At 39.0% G+C, this 22,103-nt stretch overlaps 1 protein-coding gene across 1 annotated transcript in view; it reads right to left on the bottom strand.

Moving 5' to 3' along the window:
- The window catches only part of IFT88 (intraflagellar transport 88), a 145,225-nt gene extending 123,217 nt beyond the window's left edge, over positions 1-22,008 (bottom strand). The window contains 4 exon segments of the mRNA XM_030307527.1: positions 11,539-11,562; positions 11,564-11,602; positions 15,953-16,048; positions 21,875-22,008. Of these exon segments, the coding sequence (XP_030163387.1) occupies positions 11,539-11,562; positions 11,564-11,602; positions 15,953-16,042 (153 nt within the window). The 5' untranslated portion in view covers positions 16,043-16,048; positions 21,875-22,008.
- Between the last annotated feature and the right edge of the window lie 95 nt (positions 22,009-22,103).

Genomic DNA, 22,103 nt, shown 5'->3' with positions numbered 1-22,103 from the left:
CTAAACATCACTGAAAGGCCAGCATGGTAAAATTATCACTTGATGTCTGATACCTGAAATCACTAAACTGAAGAAAATGTTTGCTTATTTACTAAGTCATGGAATAAAGACTTATGAAGCAGCTACAGTAGCAAAGAAAAGAACACTGTATAAGACAGTCAGCTTCTTCAAAAAGCTTATAGCCTAGTCATTAGCTTACTGAAAGAACATATGATTTTTCTTTCCATGATGAAGGTAACCTTAAAATTAAAACACTGATTATGAAATGTGTAGTCAAGAATTAATTTTATCCAAGGAGAGGTCTGGCTCTGCTCTTGGCTACTGGGAGTGATCTCTAAGCCCTTGGAATGTCCTGCCTGATATGTATTTCTTTGTTTGCCTAGGGGCTTTGGCCACCAGAAAACTGAACAATGTGATTTATGATGGGAGCTTTGGGACAACATAATATCAGTTTTAACTTCCAGAGGTATTAGTCCAAATTTCCAGAAGAGGCTGGAGACGAAACGTCAGCCATGTTAACAATATGTGATAGAGTCCCAGTAAAAACCCTGGATACCAAAGTTGTGAGTGGTCTTCCCTAGTAGGCAATATTCTTTCCGTAAGTACTGTCATCACACAGATTGGCCAGGAGGAGTTAATGTCATGCAGGATTCCACACGAAAAGAATGACCAGATGTTCTGTGTTTAGATCCCCCAGCCTCTGTCCTACATATCACTTTCCTTTGCAGATTTTAACTGCATCCTTCCCCTGTAGTAAGTCATGAGTATAATAGCCTTCAGTGAGTTCTGTGAGCCCTTTCAAAGAATAATTGAACCTGAAGGTGGTTTTGGGAATCCCCTAAACTTGCAGTTGGTATCAGAAATGAGAATTGTCCAGGGATGGCTGGGTGGCTCAATCAGTTAAGCATCTGACTCGATTTCAGCTCAGGTCATGATCTCATGGTTCATTAGATCAAGCCTTGTGTCGGGTTCTGTGCTGACCACGGGGAGCCTGCTTGGGATTCGCACTTTCTCTCTCTCTCTCTGCCCCTTTCCCTCCTGAACGCTTTCTTTCTCGCTCTCAAAATAAATAAATAAACTTGAGGAAAAAAAAAGGTGAAAATAGTCTTGTAGAGTACACAGTCCTCTGTGTCCTCTAACTGTATAGTTGGCAAACCTCATTGCAGGGAACTACACTAAATTCACTTACGTAAATGTGATGGGAAAGCTACTCACAAGATAATTTCCACTGTAAGTGGTTGTTTAATACTAATAACTTATTTTTGCTAAATAATACACATGACAGAGAGGAAAGAGAGAAAGTAACAAAGTGAGGCAAGATGAAAGCAAAAGGACACTTCATGTAAAGCAGAGAGGTTGCTATACATCAGTTTCTCAACTTTGGTACCACTGACCTTTCACCACATAATTTTCATGGGGGGGGGGGTACCCTGTGAATTATATAATGTTTAGCAGCATCTCTGCCTGCTACCCAGTAGATGCCAGTGGCACTCACCCAAGTTGTTACGACCAAAAATATCTCCAGGCCAAATGTCCCTTGGGACAATTGTAGAGGAGGACTGAGATCCACTGCTATATAGTAGTGAGCAAGTGGGGAAGAGTAGTTCAAAAAAAGGAATATTAGACATAGAACATTAGGGGTAGAACTTTCTGTTCTTTGCTATTTTACTTTGTGCCAACCTTGTTTATTTTCAACTACAAAAAAAAGCTTGACAGATTTCATGCACTGCAGAAGGCCAGATGCCTATGCTTTGCATGACACATAAATTTTAATAATACTATTGAAAAAATCACTCTAGCAATTTATGCATTGGTAAAACATTAATTAACTAACTGAAGGGCATTAATCCAGGAAGGAGTAATTGTAAACTAAGCACCAGTGTTTTGAGGATCAATATTTATGTAACTTTAAAAATCAGAAAGGCAAATTTTTTTAAACAATGAGTATTTTAGGTAAATATATTCCAATGCCTTACATAACTAACAATATTTATATTCTCAAGAGTATAAAGAAACTTTTTGATCTAAAATACTTTAAATTCACTTACTGGATATACTGAAAGCTACAAAACACTGCAGAAAGAAATTAAAGAAGACACAAATAAAAAGTCATCCACGTTGAAGGACTAGAAAATTTAATTATTGTTATGATGTCAATACTACTCAAAGCAGTCTACAGATTCAATGCAATTGCTACCAAAATATCAATGCCCATTTTTTAAGAAATAGAAAATTCATCCTGAAATTCATTTGATTACAAAGCTACTATATGTAAACAGTGTGGTACTGGCAATAAACACAAACAGACCAATGGGACAGAATAAAAAGTGCAGGAAAAAAACCTTCCATATGGTCAAGTGATCTCCCAAGCGTGCAAAGACCACATAATAGGGAAAGGTCAGTCTCTCCAACATAAGGTGCTGGGAAAGCTGGATATCTGCTTGCAAAAGGATGGAATTAGAGCCGACACACAAAAAATTAACTCAAAATGGATTAAAGGTCTAAATATAAAACCTAAAACTACAAAACTCCCAGAAAGCATAGCGGAAAAATTTCATAACGTTGGACAGAGCAACAATTTGTTGGAATTGATGCCCAAAGCACAGGCAACAAAAGTGAAGCTATAAAAATGGGGCTACATCAAACTTAAAAATTGCGTGCGTCAAAGGACATAATCAACAGGACGCAAAGGCAAACTACAAATGGGAGACAATAATATGCAAATCATATATCTGACAAGGGGTTAATATCCAGAATATATCAACACCTACAACTCACAACAAAAAAATCAGGATAGCCCAGTTAAAAAATGGGCAAAGGAACTTGAAGAGACATCTCCTCAAAGATGATATACAAATGGCCAGAAGCCTACAAAAAGATACTCAACATCACTAATCATAGGAGAAATGAAATCAAAATCAGAATCACTGCATGCCCATTAAAACTGCTACCATCAAAACAATAGAAAGGAAGTGTTCGTGAGGATGCAGAGAAACTGGAACCCTGTTACTGTTAGCAGGGTTATAAAATGGTGCAACTGCTGTGGAACAGTATGGAGGTTCCTCAAAAACATTCAAAACAGAATTACTGTGGGACGCAGCAATCCGACTTCTGGGTATACATCCGAAGAACCAAAAAGAGGGTTGCAAAGACACATCTGCCTACCTATGTTGACAGGCAGCACTATTCATAAGAGCCCAGAGGTAGGAGTACCCACGTGTTCATAGGGAACACAGTATGATACACACACGTAGGATTAAAAAGGAAGGAAATCCTGTCACAATCCTACAACACAGATGAACCTTGAAGACATTATGCTAAGTGAACTAAGCCAGTCACAAAAAGACAAAGACTGCAGAATTCCACTTGTATGAGGTACCTAGAGTAGTCGAATTCCTAAAGGCAGAAGGTAGAAAGACAGCTGCCACAGGCTAGAGGGAGAATGCACAGTTCTGCTTAATCGGTATAGAGCTTCCGTTTGGGGAGGTAAAAAACTCCTGGAGATCTGTCTCACAAGAATGAGAATATATTTAACATACTGAACCATGATCTAAAAATGGTTACGAAGGGGAGGGATTCAGGAAGACGGTGGCAGAGTAAGAGAACCCTAGGCTCACTTTGTCCCACAAACACAAGATAACTGTCAAATCATCCTAAATACTCCAGAAACTGACCTGAAAACTAGCAGAACAAGCTCTACAACTAAAGGTAGGGAAGAGGCCACATCAAAGAAGGCGGAAGGGTGGGAGATGCAGTTTGGGAGAGAAAGGGAGGATGGAGGGATGGATGGACAGGTGGTCACTGCAGTGGGAAAGGAGCTGTGGGGCAGAGAAGGGTAAGAAGACTAACACAGAGGGGAGTGCTTGGGGAAAACGAATTCCCATAGAAATTGGCTTGGAAAGCAAGAAGGGCCCAAATTTCATGACTTCTGGCAGCAGCAGGGCTTAAAGCCCGGAGTCTTAAAAGTTAGCAGGCTTGGCTAGGATAGAGCCGGGGGGACACTGCGCTGTTCTTGGAGGGAAGGCGGGTAAACAACCTGTGGACACAAGGCATGGAAAGAGTGAGCTGAAGAGTGCCTGGGGCACACAGTGGGGAGGTTATTCAGTCATCTCAGAGTGTACTCCAGAGAGACAGTGCTCACGGAGAGACCCTTCTGGGAACAAATAAACCGGCTGTTGCCATTTCCTTCTCTAGCCCGTTGGCATAACATAGGGCCACCTGTGGGAACCAGCACAGCACAGACATTTGCTACTTAACGTTCCTACACTAAGCCTTGCCCCCCACACTCGAAAACTGCAATTTCCGTAGTCAGGCTGTGTAAGATGCATCACCACAGACCCCTCCCCCCAGAAGACTGGCCCAAACCCCTGTCAACACTCCCTGATGCCCTGGTCTCCCAACCAGGGAGTTTGTTTTTGTCTTTTTGTTTTTTTTTAATAGCTATAATTCCATTTAATCCTTAGTTTACACTCAAATTTAAAGCAGGGGACAAACACCAATAGTGCCATTTTATAAGGGTATGAGTGACACCAAAAAGTTAAGAAATTTGGCCAAACTTAAACAGTCGGTAAATTGGATAAGTCCCCTGTTCTCCCCAACCCCCACCCTAGCATTCTTTCCATTATGCCAGCCCTTATCCTTATTAGTTCTATTCTTTCTTTTTAATTGAGGTATAATTGACATATAACATCATATATGTTTCAAGAGTACAACATGACAATATACATTTGTATATACTGATAACTACCCATCAGTTCTGGTTAGCATTCCTCACCAAACATAGTTACAAAACATTTTTTTTCTCGGGATGAAAATGTTTAAGATCTAGAACAATATTAATTCTGAAGATTAGGTTTGGTTGCAAGTGATAGGAAAACCAAAAAAGTAGTGGTTTAAACAAGACAGAATTGGATAATTTATTCGCTATCCTCAATACCTGGCTTTTCAAGATGACTGCTCAGGTTCCAGCCATGTTCCAGCCAACAATAAGGAAGATGAGGGACAGAGAACACATTTTTCCCCTTAGGACATTTCCTAGAAATCATACAGGACACCATTTGCTAAATTCCATTGGCCAGAATTAATGACTGCCCTTAGTTAGCTTCAAGGTAGGCTAGAACCAACCAGGGAGTTTTGCAGAATCTCGATTCCAGCCGTGGTAGTGTCAGGTCTCACTTTAGAAACAGAGCAGAGCACACCTTGTTAAAAACTCGCAACATTCAGGCCAGGGACAAAAACTGACCTCAACAGGCAAAGAGAGCCTCTGTAAATGGCTGGTGTGAAGGATAAAGCAGCCAGGACACAACAGAAGTGCACACATCACACACTGGAAACACTTCCAGAAGTGTCCGGGTCTGGGGAACAAGGGAAGCTACACAGCAAGGCATTACAGGACCTCTTCTTTGTAAGGTCATTACCCTCAAGAATAGGAGACATAGCTGATGTTCCTAACAACAAAAAACAGGCACAGAGACCTTAGACAAAATGAAAACACAGAGGAATTCATCTCAAATAAAAGAACAGAACAAGGGCGCCTGGGTGGCTCAGTCGGTTAAGCGTCCGACTTCGGCTCAGGTCATGATCTCGCGGTCCGTGCGGTCCGTGAGTTCGAGCCCCGCGTCGGGCTCTGTGCTGACAGCTCAGAGCCTGGAGCCTGTTTCGGATTCTGTGTCTCCCTCTCTCTCTGACCCTCCCCCATTCATGCTCTGTCTCTCTCTCTCTCAAAAATAAATAAACGTTAAAAAAAAAAATTAAAAAAAAAAAAAAGAACAGAACAAGGCCATGGCCAGAGATCTAAGCAAAACAGATATAAGTCATATGCTTGACAGAGAATTTAAAGCAATGATCATAAAGATACTCAACTGGGCTTCAGAAAAGGGTATAAGAAATGAATGAGACCCTTAACATGAGATAAAAAATTACACACCAGAGATAAAAGGTACAATAAATGAGGGGCACCTGGGTGGCTCAGTCATTACGCATCCTGACTTGGGCTCAAGTCATGATCTCGCAGTTCACAGGTTTGGGCCCCGCATCAGGCTTCTGAGCTGACAGTTTAGAGCCTGGAGCCTGCTTCGGATTCTGTGTCTCCCTCTCTCTCTGTCCCTACCCCACCCCACCCCACCGGCCCCCTCTCCCCACTCGCACTCTGTCTCTCTCTCTAAAATAAACATTAAAAAAAAATTTTTTTTTTAAGGTACAATAAATGAAGTGAGAAACACGTTTGATAGAAGGAACAGCAGACTGGAAGAAGCACAGAAAATAAATTAATGACCTAGAAGACAAAGTAGTAGAAAGTAATCAAGCCCAAACAAAAGAGAGAAAAAAGAATGATGCAAAAACAATGATAGACTTAAGGAGCTCAGTGACTCCACTAAACAAAACATTTGTATTAAAGGTCCCATAGGAAGAAGAAAGTAAAAGGGGGCAGAAAATTTATCTGAAGAAATAAAGCAGAAAGTTTCCCTAATTTGGGGAAGGAACCAGATATCCAGATCCAAGAGGCACGGAAAACCCCCATCAAACTGACAAAAGCAGACCCACACCAAAACATATTGTAATCAAGATGGCAAATATAGTGATAAAGAAAAAATATTAAAGGCCACAAACAAAGAAGACAATAACTTACAAGGGAAAACCAATTAGGCTAGCTAGAGATTTTTCAGAGACACTTTCCAAGCCAGAAGGGAGTGGCATGATATAGTCAAAATGCTGGACGGGAAAAATCTGCAGCCAAGAATACTCTATCCAGCAAGGCTATCATTCAGAATAGGAGAAGAGATAAAGAGTTTCCCAAACAAAACTAAATGAGCTGATGACCACTAAACCAACCCTGCAAGAAATACTACGGGACCTCTTTGAGTGGAAAGGAAAAACAAAAGGCAACAGAAAGAAATTAGAAAACACAAAAGCAGTAAAAATGAGTATTTCTATAAAAATCAGTCAAAGAACTCACAAAATAAAAGGATGTAAAATATGAACCATATACTTAAAAACGTGTAAAGGGCAGAAGTAAAGAATGGATTCAAACCCAAATGATCAACAACTTAATATAGACTGCTATACGCAGAAAAGGTTATACACAACCTAATGAAAAGAAATAAGAGAAGAAATCCCAATATATCACTAAAGGAACCAGTAAGCCATGAAAGAGAGGAAGATAAATGATCAGAGAAAATCTTCAGAAACAACCACAAAACAAGTAATAAAATGGCAGTACATACATACTATCAAGAATTACTTTGCATGTAATGGACTAACACTCCAATCAAAAGACACAGGGTGTCAGAATGGATTAAAAAAAACAAGACCCATCTACATGGTGCCTACAAGAGACTCATTTTAGACCTAAAGCCACCTGCAGATTGAAAGTGAGGTGATGAAGAAACATCTATCATGCAAAATGATGTCAAAAGAAAGCCAGAGTAGCAATGCTTATATCAGATAAACTAGACTTTAAAACAAAGACTATAACAAGAGACAAAAAAGGATGCTAATAATAAAGGGGACAATCTAAAAGAAGATACAACAATTGTAAATATTTATGCACCCAAATGTTGGCACCCAAATACATAAAATAATAACAAACATAAAGGAACTCATCAATATAATACAATAATATTAAGGGACTTCACATAAATGGGTAGGTTATATAAACAGAAAATCAACAAGAAAACAATGGCTTGAATGACTGACTAGAACAGATGGATTTAACAGATATATTCAGAACATTCCATCCTAAACAGCAGAGTACACATTCTTTTCAAGTATACACAGACCATTCATCCAAAACAGATCATGTATTAGGCTACAAAATAGGGTCTCAACCAATTCAAGAAGAGTGAAGTCTTCCGTGCACCTTCGCTGACCACAATGCTACAAAACTCGAAGTCAACCACAAGAAAAAATCTGGAACACCATAAATACATGGAGGTTATATAAACAATGAATGGGTCAACCAGGCCATAAAAGAAGAATAAAAAAGTACGTGGAAACAAATGAAATGAAACACAAGGGTCCAAAACCTTTGGGTGTAGCAAAAGCAGTTCTTTTCAAAAAGAACTTTCTTTCTCAAAAGCAGAAGCAAGAAAAATCTCAAATAAACAACCTAACCTTACACCTAAAGGAGCTAGGAAAAGTACAATAAAGAATAAACCAGCAGAAGGAAGGAATAATAAAGATTAGAACGGAAATAAATGATACAGAAACTAAAAAAACAATAGATCAGATCAATGAAACCATAGCAGGCTTATAAAGAAAAAAAGAGAAAGGACTCAAATCAATAAAATCACAAATGAGAGAGGAGAAATAACCAACACCACAGAAATACAATTATAAGGGAATATTATGAAAAGATATATGTCAATAATTGGACAATCTAAAAGAAATTTCTAGGAACATGTAAGTTACCAAAACTGAAAACAGTCAGAAATAGAAAATTTGAATAGACCAATAACCAGCCAAGAAAAAAACTCCCAACAAACAGAACTCCAGGACTAAGTGGCTTCACACGCAAAATCTACCATATATGTAAAACACAAACTATTCCAAAAAATAGAACCAGAAGGATAAACTTCCCAATTCATTCTATGAGGTCAGCATTATCCTGATTCTAAAAGCAGATAAAGGCAACACTAAAAGAGAGAACTACGGGCCAATATCTCTGATGAACATAAATGCAAAAGTACTCAACAAAATAGTAGCAACTGAATCCAACAATACATTTAAACTACACTTGATCTTAGCCAAAGGCCGAGAAGCAATCCAATAATACATTAAAATAACCATCCACACAATCAAGTGGGATTTATTCCCGAGTTGCAAGAGTGGTCCAATATTTGCAAGTCAGTCAGCATGATACATCACATTAACAAGAGAAGTATAAAAACCATATGATCATTTCAATAGATGCAGAAAAAGAATTCGACAGAGTACAACATCCATTCATGATAAAAAGCCCTCAACAAAGTAGGTTTAGAGGCAACAAACCTCAATGTAATAAAGGCCACATATGAAAAACCCACAGCTAACATCATCCTAAATGCGGGAAAACTGAGAGCTTTTCCTCTACAGTAGGGAATAAGACAGGGATGTCCACTCTCACCACTTTTATTTAACCGTAGTACTGGAAATCCTAGCCACAGCAAAACAGAAAGGAGAAAGAAATAAAGGGTGTCCAAATCAGCAAAGAAGAAGTAAAACTTTTACTATCTGCAGATGACTGATGAACTCTATGTACAAAACCCAAAAGACCCACCAAAAAAACTGCTAGAACTGATAAACAAATCAGTAAAGTCACAGGCCACAAAATCAACACACAAAAATGTGTTGTTTCTAACTACCCATAATGAAACATCAGAAAGACAAATTAAGGAACTAATCCCATTTACAATTACACCAAAAATAATAAGAAGCCTAGGAATAAACCTAACCAAAGTGGTGAAAGACCTGTACTCTGAAAACTATAAAACACTGAGGAAAGAAACTGAAGACGACACAAAGAAATGGAAAGACATGCCATGCTCATGGCTTGGAAGCATAAATATTGTTGAAATGTCTATATGACCCAAAGTAATCTACACATGTAACGCAAACCCTATCAAAATACCCAACAGCATTTTTCATAGAACTAAACCAAACAATCCTGAAATTTGTATGCAAGTACCAAAGACTCCAAACAGTCAAAGTAATCCTGAAAAAGAAAAGGAAAGCTGGATGCACCACAATTCTAGACATGAAGTTATATTATAATGCTGCTGTAATCAAAAACAGTATGGTACTGGCACAAAAAATATACACATAGATCAGTGGAACAGAATAGAAAACCCAGAATGAGCTCACAACTATATGATCAATTCATCTTCAACAGAGCAGGAAAGAATCGCCATGGGAAAAAGACTGTTCAACAAACGGTGTTGGGAAAACTGGACAGCCACACGCAAAAGAACGAAACTGGAACATCCTCTTTCACCATACACAAAAATAAACTCAAAATGGATTAAGGACCTAAATGTTGAGACCTGAAACCCTAAAAGTCCTTGAAGAAAACATAGGCAGTTATTTCTCTGGCATCAGCCATAGCAACTTTTTTTCTAGATAGGTCTCCTGAGGCAAGGGAAATTAAAGCAAAAATAAACTGTTGGGACTCATCAAAAACAAAAAGCTTCAGCAGGGTGCCTGTGGCTCAGCTGGTTGAGCCTCTGACTTCAGCTCAGGGCATGATCTCGCAGTTCGTGAGTTCAAGCCCCACATCGGGCTCTTCACTCTCAGTGCAGAGTCTGCTTGGGACACTCTCTCTCTCTCTCTGCCTCTCCCCTGCTCTCTCTCTCAAAAATAAATAAACAAACATTTAAAGAAAAAAAGCTTCTGCATAGCAAAGGAACAATCTAAAAAATTAAAGGCAACCTATGGAATGGGAGAAAATATTTGCAAATGTTTTATCAAATAAAGGATTAGTATCCAAAATATGTAAAGAACTTATAAAAACTCAACACCCATACAACAAACAATCCAGTTAAAAAATAGGCAGAAGATATGAATAGACATTTTTACGAAGAAGACATCCAGATGGCCAACAGACACATGAAAAAATGCTCATCGTCACTTAACATCAGGGAAATGCAAAACAAAACTACAATGAGCTATCACCTCACACCTGTCAGAATGGCTCAAATCACCAACCCCAGAAACAACAGGTGTGGGCAAAGATGTGCAGAAAAAGGAACTCTCTTGCATTGTTGGTGGGAAGGCAAACTGGTACAATCACTGTGGAAAACAGTATGGAGGTTCCTCAGAAAGTTAAAAATAGAACCACTCTATGATCCAGCAATGGCACTACTGAGTATTTACCCAAAGGATACAAAAACACTAATTCAAAGGGATACACGCACTCCTTTGTTTATAGCAGCATCATTTACAATAGCCAAATTACAGAAGCAGCCCAAGTATCCATCGAGTGATGATGGATTAAAGATGTAGTGTGTTAGGGGTGTGTGTGTGTGTGTATGTATACATACATATATGTATCTATATGTATATTTATATGTATATAATAGAATATTGGAATGAAATCTTTCTATTTGCAAAGGAATGAAATGAAATCTTTCTATTTGCAAAGACATGGATGGAGCTAGAGAATAAAATGCTATCCGAAATAAGTCAGTCAGAGAAAGACAAATACCGTAGGATTTCACTCTTATGTGGAATTGAAGAAATAAAAGAGCAAAAGGGAAAAAAAGAGAAAACTCAAGAAACAGTCTCTTAGCTATAGAGAACAAACTGATGGTGACCAGGGAGGGGGGAGGGCGGGAGGGGAGGTAAGGGGACGGGATCAATAGGTGACGGGGATTAAGGAGTACACTTGCTGTGATGAGCACCAGGTGATGTACGGAATTGTTGATTCACTATATTGTATGTCTGAAACTAATATAACACTGTTAACTAACTGGAATTTAAAAATAAGATAAAATAAATAAAAATGGTTACGATGGCTAAGTTTATGTCACGTATTTTTTACCACAACAAAAAACGTGCACTTACTGGAGGTCTTCTGCCATGACTAGTTTCTCACGGCTTCCTGAAAAGCTGTGTCGTTCTCTAATTCCTAAAGTGAAAAGGCAAATTTAACATTCAACGTGAAGTGAGAATTGAAAACAATAATAAGTTGAATGTCTTCTGTTGGTATTCATGATCCTCTATGATTCAACTTACCCCACCTGCTGACATCCAGGTAGTGGCTCAAGGACTCCTGTCCTCAAAGCTCCCCCATAACACTACCCAAAATATAGGCTCCTTCCTTTTCCTAGGAAGGGGAGTACTTGGTAATGTCAGTCAACTTTAAGGGTATTTTACTGGCCACTGTTTAAATGTGTGGTATCATTATGCCTGGTGAAAAAGATCGAGTACACAAGGATCCTTTCTTCTGTTCCTTTCTTCCAAGTAGCTGGAACAGTAAGAATTGAGAGCTGCAACTCTTCCTCCTCCCTTCCTCTCTGTCCTCTCTCCCTCCCTTCTATCCTTCCATATGCTGGGACCACGGCTACCAGCCCCAGGTGAAAACACCGCAGGACATTTCATTTCACTGGAGGAGTGAAGTCTGGAATTCAGACTGGAGCTAAGAAAAGCTTCCCCATGGAAAAGCTCCATGGGGTCCAACCTGCTGTGCCATTGGAACCAAAGCCTTAGCTGAAATGAAATGTCACTGTGCTTTGCTGATTCCAGCCTATACTTCTATTCTTCATCAGGAAACGTGAGGAAGGTATTAGTCAAGAGCAAGATACAAATGTTCCTGGGTTTCCAGGACAAGGTCATTTTTTGACTCTCTCAAAAGCACCCAATCTTAGCAACTACCAACCTTCTAACCAGCCTTTATCTCCTATTCCTTCACCAACACAAAATCTGGCTATAAGCCTTCCCATACATCTTATGGGCAATTGTCAGACTTGCCTCTGATTTATTTCAGTCTATGTCCCACAAAAATATACTTGCTGATGATTAAAAAAAATACAATAAATCAAAAAACAATCACTATTGATCAACTTCTAAAACTCTGCAAACAATTAAAGTAAAATGTTTATATAACCAGATGCTAATGTGATGCACTTTAAACATGATTTATTATGTCTAAACCTTCTTTAATTTTTACCTTAAATAATCTTTATAACCTTCCACATCAATTACATAAAATTAATAAGTACAACAATTCTCAGCTGGCCATGGAAACTAGGCAACTTTCATATGAAGTATAAAGCCAAAGGTAACCCTCAGCATCATTAATTATACGATTCTGGTGGATCCTTTAGGAAAAGGAAGTCTTCTAATATTCCTATACAATTAGTAAAATTTGATTAATCAATTCAATGAATTCTAACTGACAAACTAAATTGTCAACAAACTCTCTGACTACAAATACCAAACGACCACAACTTTTGTAATTTTTCTTTGTTCGTGATTTTACTAGCAATTTCCATAATCTATGAACATCTGAACAATTATTTCAATTAATTCATTTATATATTAAGCTTGTTATCAGTCCAATTAAGATATAAGAAAATCATGCGTAAAGCAAATGTCATTTTTATCTTACTATTTATTTTTGTGTCTGACATTCTGAATATTCACTTTTTTTTTTTTAATGTTTGTTTATTTTTGACAGGGAGAGAGAGAGAGAGAGAGAGGGAGACACAGAATCGGAAGCAGGCTCCAGGCTCCGAGCTGTCAGCACAGAGCCTGACGCGGGGCTCGAACTCACAGACCACCAGATCATGACCTGAGCCAAAGTTGGACGCTCAACCAACTGAGCCACCCAGGTGCCCTGATATTCACTTTCAATTAAATAATGAAGCCACATTGTGATGACCTGAGAAGTTAGGAAGTTTCTCTGGTGCTTTAAAAGTGATCATATTCATTATCTATTAATTCTATTTCTGAGACTTTTAGCCAAGGAATGTTGCTAAAATAGAGAAATTGTTTATGTATAAAATTGTTCATTGCATAGTTTGTTATTTACAACAGAAAACTGAAAATAAATATCCTATGATCTGAAATTAGTTCTAATCAACTATACATACTCAATAAAATGTAGCAATTAAAATTATACAGTTAACCCTTGAACACACAGGTTTGAACTGCCATTGGTCTACCTATATATGACTTTTTTCCAATAAATATATTGGGAAATTCTTTGAAGATTTGTGACAACTTGAAAAAACTCGCAAACCATATAGTCTAAATAAGCTAAAAAAATTAAGAAAAAGGATATTATTGTAACAATACAGTATATGACATATATAACATACAAAATATGTGCTAATTGACTTTGTTATTGGTAAGGCTTCCGGTTAACAGTGGGCTATTAGCAGCTAAGTTTGGGGGGAGTTAAAAGTTGTATGTAGATTTTTGACTACATGGGGGGAGGGAGGTGGGTCATTCAAGGGTCAACTGTATTTAAATCTTTAGTATCATGAGACATTACTTGTAATGTAGTTGGATGTAAAAAAGCAAACAGGAAAGTAAATCCTAGTTCAATTCCAAACACGCTAAAAGAAAACTGTAAATATATGCATAAAAGAAAGACAAAGCAACAAAATGTTAACAATAGTTATTTCAGAGTGACGGGATTATGGGTATTTAGTTTTCAACACTGAACATGTACATTTTATATACTTATAACCTTTATAACTGGGAAAAAGGGGGAGAGTTCAGTAGTTTTCAAAATCTGTACAAACCTAGGAGAACATCTATGTTTTAATACAAATTTTTAAAAAGGAGTCTATATAATCATACTGTGTGTATACACAGCACACACAGGGAGGGAAACACTTGTTATATTAGAAGACAGGGAATACACCACAATGTCAGGTGATAGATATACTTAATATAGGTGATCTTTGAGTGACAGGATTTACAATCATTTTCCCCAGTCTTCTGTAGTTTTCAAATTTTCTGTTAAATGATCACATCGCCTAGATCTTTATTTCATATAGAGTAAGTGAATGGTTTCTATTTTCTTTCCAGGTCTTACATTCACAGACTACCATTTTTCTCCAGAGGAAAAAACAATTGAAAAATGACTAAAAGCTGTATAAAAAACTCTAGAATATAAGATTTCCTAAATTGATATAAAGGTCCGATAAATGCTAATATTTGATTATTATATACTAGCAAATAAATTAACATCCTCATTCTTTTCACACACTAATTCATGGTAACTTTATAAAAAAGTTTTGTGGGGCGCCTGGGTGGCGCAGTCGGTTAGTGTCCGACTTCAGCCAGGTCACGATCTCGCGGTCCGTGAGTTCGAGCCCCGCATCGGGCTCTGGGCTGATGGCTCAGAGCCTGGAGCCTGTTTCCGATTCTGTGTCTCCCTCTCTCTCTGCCCCTCCCCCGTTCATGCTCTGTCTCTCTCTGTCCCAAAAATAAATAAACGTTGAAAAAAAAAATTTAAAAAAAAAAATAAATAAAAAAGTTTTGTTTTGTTTTACAGTTTGGAAACTCAAAGTCTCACAATGATATAAACAGATTTGAAATATTCAAGTATTGGGGCACCTGGGTGGCTCAGTCAGTTAAGTGGCCAACTCTTGATTTCAGCTCAGGTCATGATCTCACGGTTTGTGAATTCGAGCCCTGCTTTGGGCTCTGCACTCACAGTGCAGAGCCTGCTTGGGATTCTCTTTCTCTCCCTCCCTCTGTTCCACCTCGGCATACGCTTTCTCTCTCTCTCAAAATAAATAAATAAATTTAAGAGAAAAATCTTAAAAAATAAATAAATAAAAATAAAATATTCAAGTTTTTTTAATTCAACTATTTGTCTTAACAATTTCATCTTTTAGTTTACTATCCCACTAAATATTAAGTAGATATAGATTTGTTGACATAAAGGAATATTTATAAAAGACAAAAAGCAGGTTACAAAACAGTACACACAGGATACCATTTTATCCAAAAATAGAGATACACATATATTTGCATAGGGAAATGTTTGGTGACATAAGCATTATAAGCTAGTTAATGTTTACCTCTGGGTGGTAATAGTTTCTGTGATTCTATTTCCTAGGTTTTCTATAAAATATTTGTATATTTTAATTGAAAGAAAAAAATCACTACATAACATTTCAAATTAAGGAAATTAAAAAAAAACAACTGATTTTAGGTACCTCAAGTGATTTAAGTCTTTTTACTTACAAATTCAGATAGCTAGTGCTGGAAAATACAAGTATATAATCGACCCTAATTTGTTTCTATAACCTTTCTCATGATTTTCCCTTTTGCTGCAATTAGTATTATCAGTGGAAGTTAGTACAGACTTCAGAAGTAGCACTTTTCCAGGCTTTTAATCAGTTTACTTAATTTAAAGATAATAAAGCAGAACCCTCAAATCCAAAGTTTTCATGAACCAGCTGGTTAGCAAAGACCAACAGAAAAACTAGACTTATTTTTATTTTTATTTTTTTACCTCAGTGTCATAGGTTGGATTGTAGTCATTATAACCAGAATAAAGATCATCTTCATCTGTCTCTGGGGCCAGGTGCACATTTTGCATCATTTGTACCTATGAAAAATTGGCAGTGTAAATATGTTCTTGGTATATAAAATAATCCTTAATTGAAATAAAGTAGAACTACTTAACAACCTTTCTGGTCAAGTTTATTGCCACATATTTTTATGACTTAATTTTTTTCACGTCAAATTCTCAAAACTAGGTGTCAAAACACTCGTTCATTGCTCTCATTTTACATTTATTCCACACCTGTTGCATTGAAAGGCACTAGACACAGGTACGAGTTAGTTGCCCTGAGTGTCAAAGAGCTTAGCATCAAGTGCAGAACAGGGGATGTAAGAGTCAAGCGCAAAGCAAGGCAGAAGCCACCACACACTTAACCAGAACGGCTCAATTTAAAAAACCAACAACGAGGGGCGCCTGGGTGGCGCAGTTGGTTAAGCGTCCGACTTCAGCCAGGTCACGATCTCGCGGTCCGTGAGTTCGAGCCCCGCGTCGGGCTCTGGGCTGATGGCTCAGAGCCTGGAGCCTGTTTCCGATTCTGTGTCTCCCTCTCTCTCTGCCCCTCCCCCGTTCATGCTCTGTCTCTCTCTGTCCCAAAAATAAATAAAAACTTTGAAAAAAAAAAAAAAAAAAACAAACCAACAACGCAAAAGGTCGGCAATGATATGGAGTAATCCAGAGTCCTACATTGTTGTTGGGGGGGTAATATAGTACAATTTTGGAAAAAAAGTCTGGCACTTTCATAAAATTAACATATATTTCTTACAAACCAGCAATTCCACTCCCAAGTATTTACCTGAGAAGTGAACACATGGGTCTACAAATATATAAGAATGTTCACAGGAGGTTTATTCATAATAGTCAAAAACTAGAAACAGACCAGATGCCCATCAACAGAATGGATAAGCATATTTATGCAACAAAGTATTATTCAGAAAAAAAAATGCACCGATGACATACATAAAAGGGAAGAATCTCAATTAAGTGAAAGAAGCCTCACAAAACTGAACCTTACATATTGTTTTGTTGATTTAAAGTTCTAGAAGAGACTAAACTATTGTAGAAGACAATCAGAAAGGTGGTTGCTGTTTAGGCGTGGGAGACTAGAGATTGAATGAAAAAGGGCAGATTATAGAATTTTCTAGGGTAGGGCGCCTGGGGGTGGCTCAGTCAGTTAAGTGTCTGACTTTGGCTCAGGTCATGATCTCACGATTTGTGGGTTCGAGCCCCACATTGGCTGTGTGCTGACAGCTCAGAGCCTGGAGCCATTCTGTCTCTCTTTCTCTCTCTCTCTCTCTCTCTCTCTCTCTCTCTCTCGTCTCTCTCTCTGCCCTTCCCCGGCTTGCTCTCTCACTTGCTCTCTCTCCCAAAAATAAACAAACATTAAATTTTTTTTTTAATTTTCTAGGGTGATGAATATTCTATATCTTGACAATAGTTTGGGTCAGACTGGTAATCACACTTGTAAAAAGTCAACAAATGCATACTTACGATTTTTCCTTTCATTATACGTTTTTTCTTAAAAGAAAAAACTGTAAATAAATATCAAACTATAATATGCATACCTAAGTATTTAAGGGAAAGCTTAATATCTGTAATTCAGTTTGATATGCATAAAAATAACAGAGAATCTTAAGATTCTCTCTCCCTCTTCCTCTGCCCCACCTGTGCTCACGCACACATGTGTGTGCACTTTCTCCAAATAAATACGTAAAAATAACATGGATAAATGAAAGATATATGATAAAGCAAGTACATGAAAATGTTAATGGTAGAATCTATGTAGCAGGTATGATGTTCACTGTAAAATTTTTTAAGCTTTACTGTACGTTTGAAAATTTTCATAATAAAATATTGAGAAAAATGCAAGACAGAATAAAACAGATGTCAAAGTAAAATAGAAGCGGGAAATTTAATTACTGTATACATATACTGTAAATGCAGTGATTACTAGAGAATTTGGGAAGAATTCTCAGACAAAGAATCATTCAAACTGAGTAATCTTTTAGGCAATTTAGGGGAGGGGTCAGGCTAGGTACCCAAGAAATGTAATATTGAATTACTTTACCTTGAAATACATATTTTTAGGGGCACTTGGGTGGCTTGGTTGGGCATCCGACTCTTGATTTCACGATCCCAGGGTCGTGGGATCAAGCCCCCTGTCAGGCTCCATGCTAGCATGGAGCCTGCTTAAGATTCTCTCTCTCTCTCTTTCTCTCTCTCTCTCTCTCTCTCTGTGTCCCTTTCCCCCACGTGCAGGCACACATGCTGTCTCTCTCTCTTAAATTAAAAAAACACACACACAAAAGAAAAACTAAATACGTGCTTTTTTTAAGTTGGTACAATTTTAAGTGTGCCAGTAAATTCCTACAAAAATTTCAGCTTAATCTTATTGCTCAGTATAAGGCCAAACATATATGGCTACTTGTAACCTTTTAAAAATTATTTTTATGTGGGGGTGCCTGGGCGGCTGTCAGTTAAGTGTCCAACTCTTGATTCTGGCTCAGGTCACAATGTCACGGTGAGTTCCAGCCCTGTGTAGGGCTCCATTAAGACAACACGGAGCCTGCTTGGGATTCTCTCTGTCCCTCTCTCTCTGCTTCTCCCCTGTTCACGCACATGCGCATGAACTTTCTCTCAAACTTAAAAAAAATATTTTTATGTGAAATATAAAATTATCAATTTTGTATAATTCACATACTATAAAACTTACTTTAAGGTGTACAATTCAGTGTTTTTTTAGTATGCAACTACCACCACTATCTACTTCCAGAACATTTTCAACACCCCATTAAGAAATTTGGGACCCTTTTAGCAGCCACTCTCCATTCCTCCCTCCTCCCTCCCACTTAGCCTATGTCACTAATCTACTCTGTCTCTATGGATTTGCCAATTCTGGACATTTCATATGGAATCATCAATCAAATTTTTTTTATCAATCAAATGGAATCATCCAATATGCAGCCTTTTGACTGGTTTCTTTCACTTAGCATGTTTTCAAGGTTTATCCGTGTTGTAGCATGCATCAGTACTTCATTCCTTTTTGTGGCTGAATAATATTCCATTGTACGCATATACAATATTTTATCTATTAGTTAATGGACAGCTGGATTGTTTCACTTTATATCTATTATAAATAATGCTGCTATGAACATGTGTGTACGTTTAGTACGAACATAAATTTTCAATTCTATTGATATTGAGTGTATACCTAGGAATGGCATTGAGTCATATGGCAACTCTACGTTGAACTCTTGGAGGAGCTGCTAGACTTTTCCAAAGTGGCTGCACATTTCACACTCCGCCAGCAATGTATGAAGGTTTCGATTTCTCCATGTCCTAGCTAACACTTGCTAATGTCCCCATGGCCATTCTAATGAGTATGAAATGGTATCTCTATGGTTTTGATTTTCGTTTCCTTGATGACTAATGATGTTGAGCATCAGTTCATATGCTTATTGACAATTGTATACCTCTTTGGAGAAATGTCTTCTCAGATGCGTTGCCCATTTTTAAAAATTGGGTTGTCTTATCTATGTTATTAAAGCTATATATTCTGGATACTAGCCCTTATCAGATTTATGATTTGCAAATATTTTATCTTTCATTTTCTTGATACCACCCTTTGAAGTGTCATTTGAATTTTGATGATGTATAATTTATCCATTTTCTCTTTGGTTGCTCGTGCTTTTAGTGTCTCATCTGAAAAAACCACTGCCTAACTCCAGGTTAAGAAGATTTACGCTTGTTTTAACTATTTTATGGTTTAACTCCTACATTTAGGTCTTGAGTTAATTTTTCATTACTTTTTAAAGATGAAAATTCACTACTATGGGAGAAAAAATATCAGATAGAAACGTTTATTCCAAATACCATCAAAGTATTAAAAGTCACTGGTATACAAATTCCCAGTCCTAAAATAAATAAGTCATAGGGATGTAAATTACAGCACAGAGACCATAGTCATAATATTGTAGTAACTCTGGTGACAGATGGTAATTAGACTGCGGTGATCATTCTGCAATGCATGTAAATTTCAAATGAAAGTGTCACGGGGCGCCTGGGTGGTTCAGCTGGCTGGGCGTCGGATTTCAGCCCAGGTCATGATCTTGCACAGTCTGTGATTTCGAGTCCCACATGGGGCTCTATGCTGACAGCTCAGAACCTGGAGCCTGCTTCAGATTCTGTCTCTCTCTCTCTCTGCCCCTCCCCCGCTTATGAGTGCTCTCTCTCCCTCTCCCTTTCTCTCAAAAATAAACAAACATTAAAAAAAATTTTAATATAATATGTATGTTGACTATACTTCAGTAAATAAAAGTTTTAAAAATAGGGGTGCGTGGGTGGCTCAGTTGGTTAAGTTTCCAACTCTTGATTTCCGCTCAAATCATTATCTCGGGGTTCAGCGCCGACAGTGACAGTGTGGATTCTTCCTCTCCCTCTCTCTCTGCCCCGCCCCCACTCTCTCTCTCTTTCAAAATAAAGTTTAAAAAAAAAAGAAAACAAACACACTTAAACATTTTTTTAAATAAAAGTCACTGGTATAAGATGTAGAAAATATTTTAACTAGATAATGCTAAACCAGTGGTTCTCCAACTTTAACATGCATGACAAACCTAGGGGCTTGTTAAAATACACATTGTTACTCCCCCACCAGCAGAGTTTGAGGCTCCTTAAGTCCTGGGTGGGAGTCATCACCAAGGCCTTTATCCCTGGCGATGTGCATTTCCAGCAAGTTCCCAAGTGCTGCCGATGACGCTGGTCTGAGGACTACTACGCTAAAGGAGGGCTGATTATGAGCCCTATTTAGGTCAGTTCAGCTTACATGCATGTCATGAAAACAAGCAACTTTCAGAAGCAGACATCCTTCTTGCGGGGTTGCAACCACACTGGAATTGGTTTACATCTGAGACTTTTGCTGAACAGACCTCGAGTGAGCAAATTAATTCGGAAGATGTAGAAAGTGAGGCCAGGAAAGATGAAGTGAAGCACCCATAGGTGATATAGCTGGGGGTGGCAGAACAAATACAATTTAGGGTTTTCAAAAGCAGTGTGCACACGTAACAAGATATTCGTGTTGAAACAATCTGGGGATACACATTAAATGCCAGTAACACCTTTTTTTTTTTTTAATGTTGAAGTTATTTTTTTATGATGTTCTTCTATTGACTATGCCGGACAGTCTACATCCAAGATGCCTGCTGTAGTTCCGCAAAAGCTCACAACCAGAAAATCCACCCGGTAAAAGGAAAAGTGGAATTTTAGCTCTAGAAAGAACCTTGGAAAAACAATCCTTCAAGTCTCTGGAATTCTGTTTCATCTTTGTGCGACTGAGTACAGGTTTACGCCTTCTGGTGTGTTATTATTTCACGAATTAAACCTTGCATGAGAAAATCTCAGAAGCTTTGCACAAGACACACACACACACACACACACACACACACACACACACACGAACGTTCGCGGTGTCATCCGCTATGAAACTCAACAGCTGGTGGCCAGGTCTTATCTGGGTTCGAATCTCCCGGCTGCCGTGGGACTGCGGTTCGGGACAGCCATCCGGCGCGGGGCGGCACCGCCCCGCCCCGCTAAGGGGGGCAACACAAGCTCGCCCGCCACGGGAATCCACGTCCTAGAACCGACCGCCGCGTTTCTGCGGGGCCTGCCAAGGCCTGGACGGGCCGGGACGGGAGGAAGAGCCGCTGGGCGGGGCAGAGCCCCTCCGCAAACGAAGCCCCCTCCCCGCGCCGCGCCGCGAGGACCCGCGCGGGGGCGTGCCGCGAGGGGCCGGCCTCGGGACTGCCGCCCGCCGCGGGCCCCGCGCCTCGCCGCCCGCGCCGGCCCCTGGCGCTCCTAGTCCCGAGGCCCTTCTCCTACCTCGCGGTGAGGGGGAGCGGGGCGGCCGCGAGTCTAGCGGGGACGACGCGGCTTTCTTGACAACCTACTAAGAGCCCGCGTAGGCCAGAGCGCGGCGCCAAGCCGTTGCCACGCGCGGAATCCAAGGAAGCGGCTCCCACAGTCCTCCGCGCCAGGGCGGGGGAGGAGGAGGAGGGGGCGGAACCGGAGAGGAGCCAGGAGGGGCGGGGGCGGAAGGGGGCGTGGCCGG

Source organism: Lynx canadensis, chromosome A1 (genome assembly GCF_007474595.2).
Source record: "Lynx canadensis isolate LIC74 chromosome A1, mLynCan4.pri.v2, whole genome shotgun sequence".
NCBI classification, from domain to species: domain Eukaryota; kingdom Metazoa; phylum Chordata; class Mammalia; order Carnivora; family Felidae; genus Lynx; species Lynx canadensis.
Note: the sequence above shows the minus strand (reverse complement) of the source record. Positions and strands in the feature narration are given on the sequence as shown.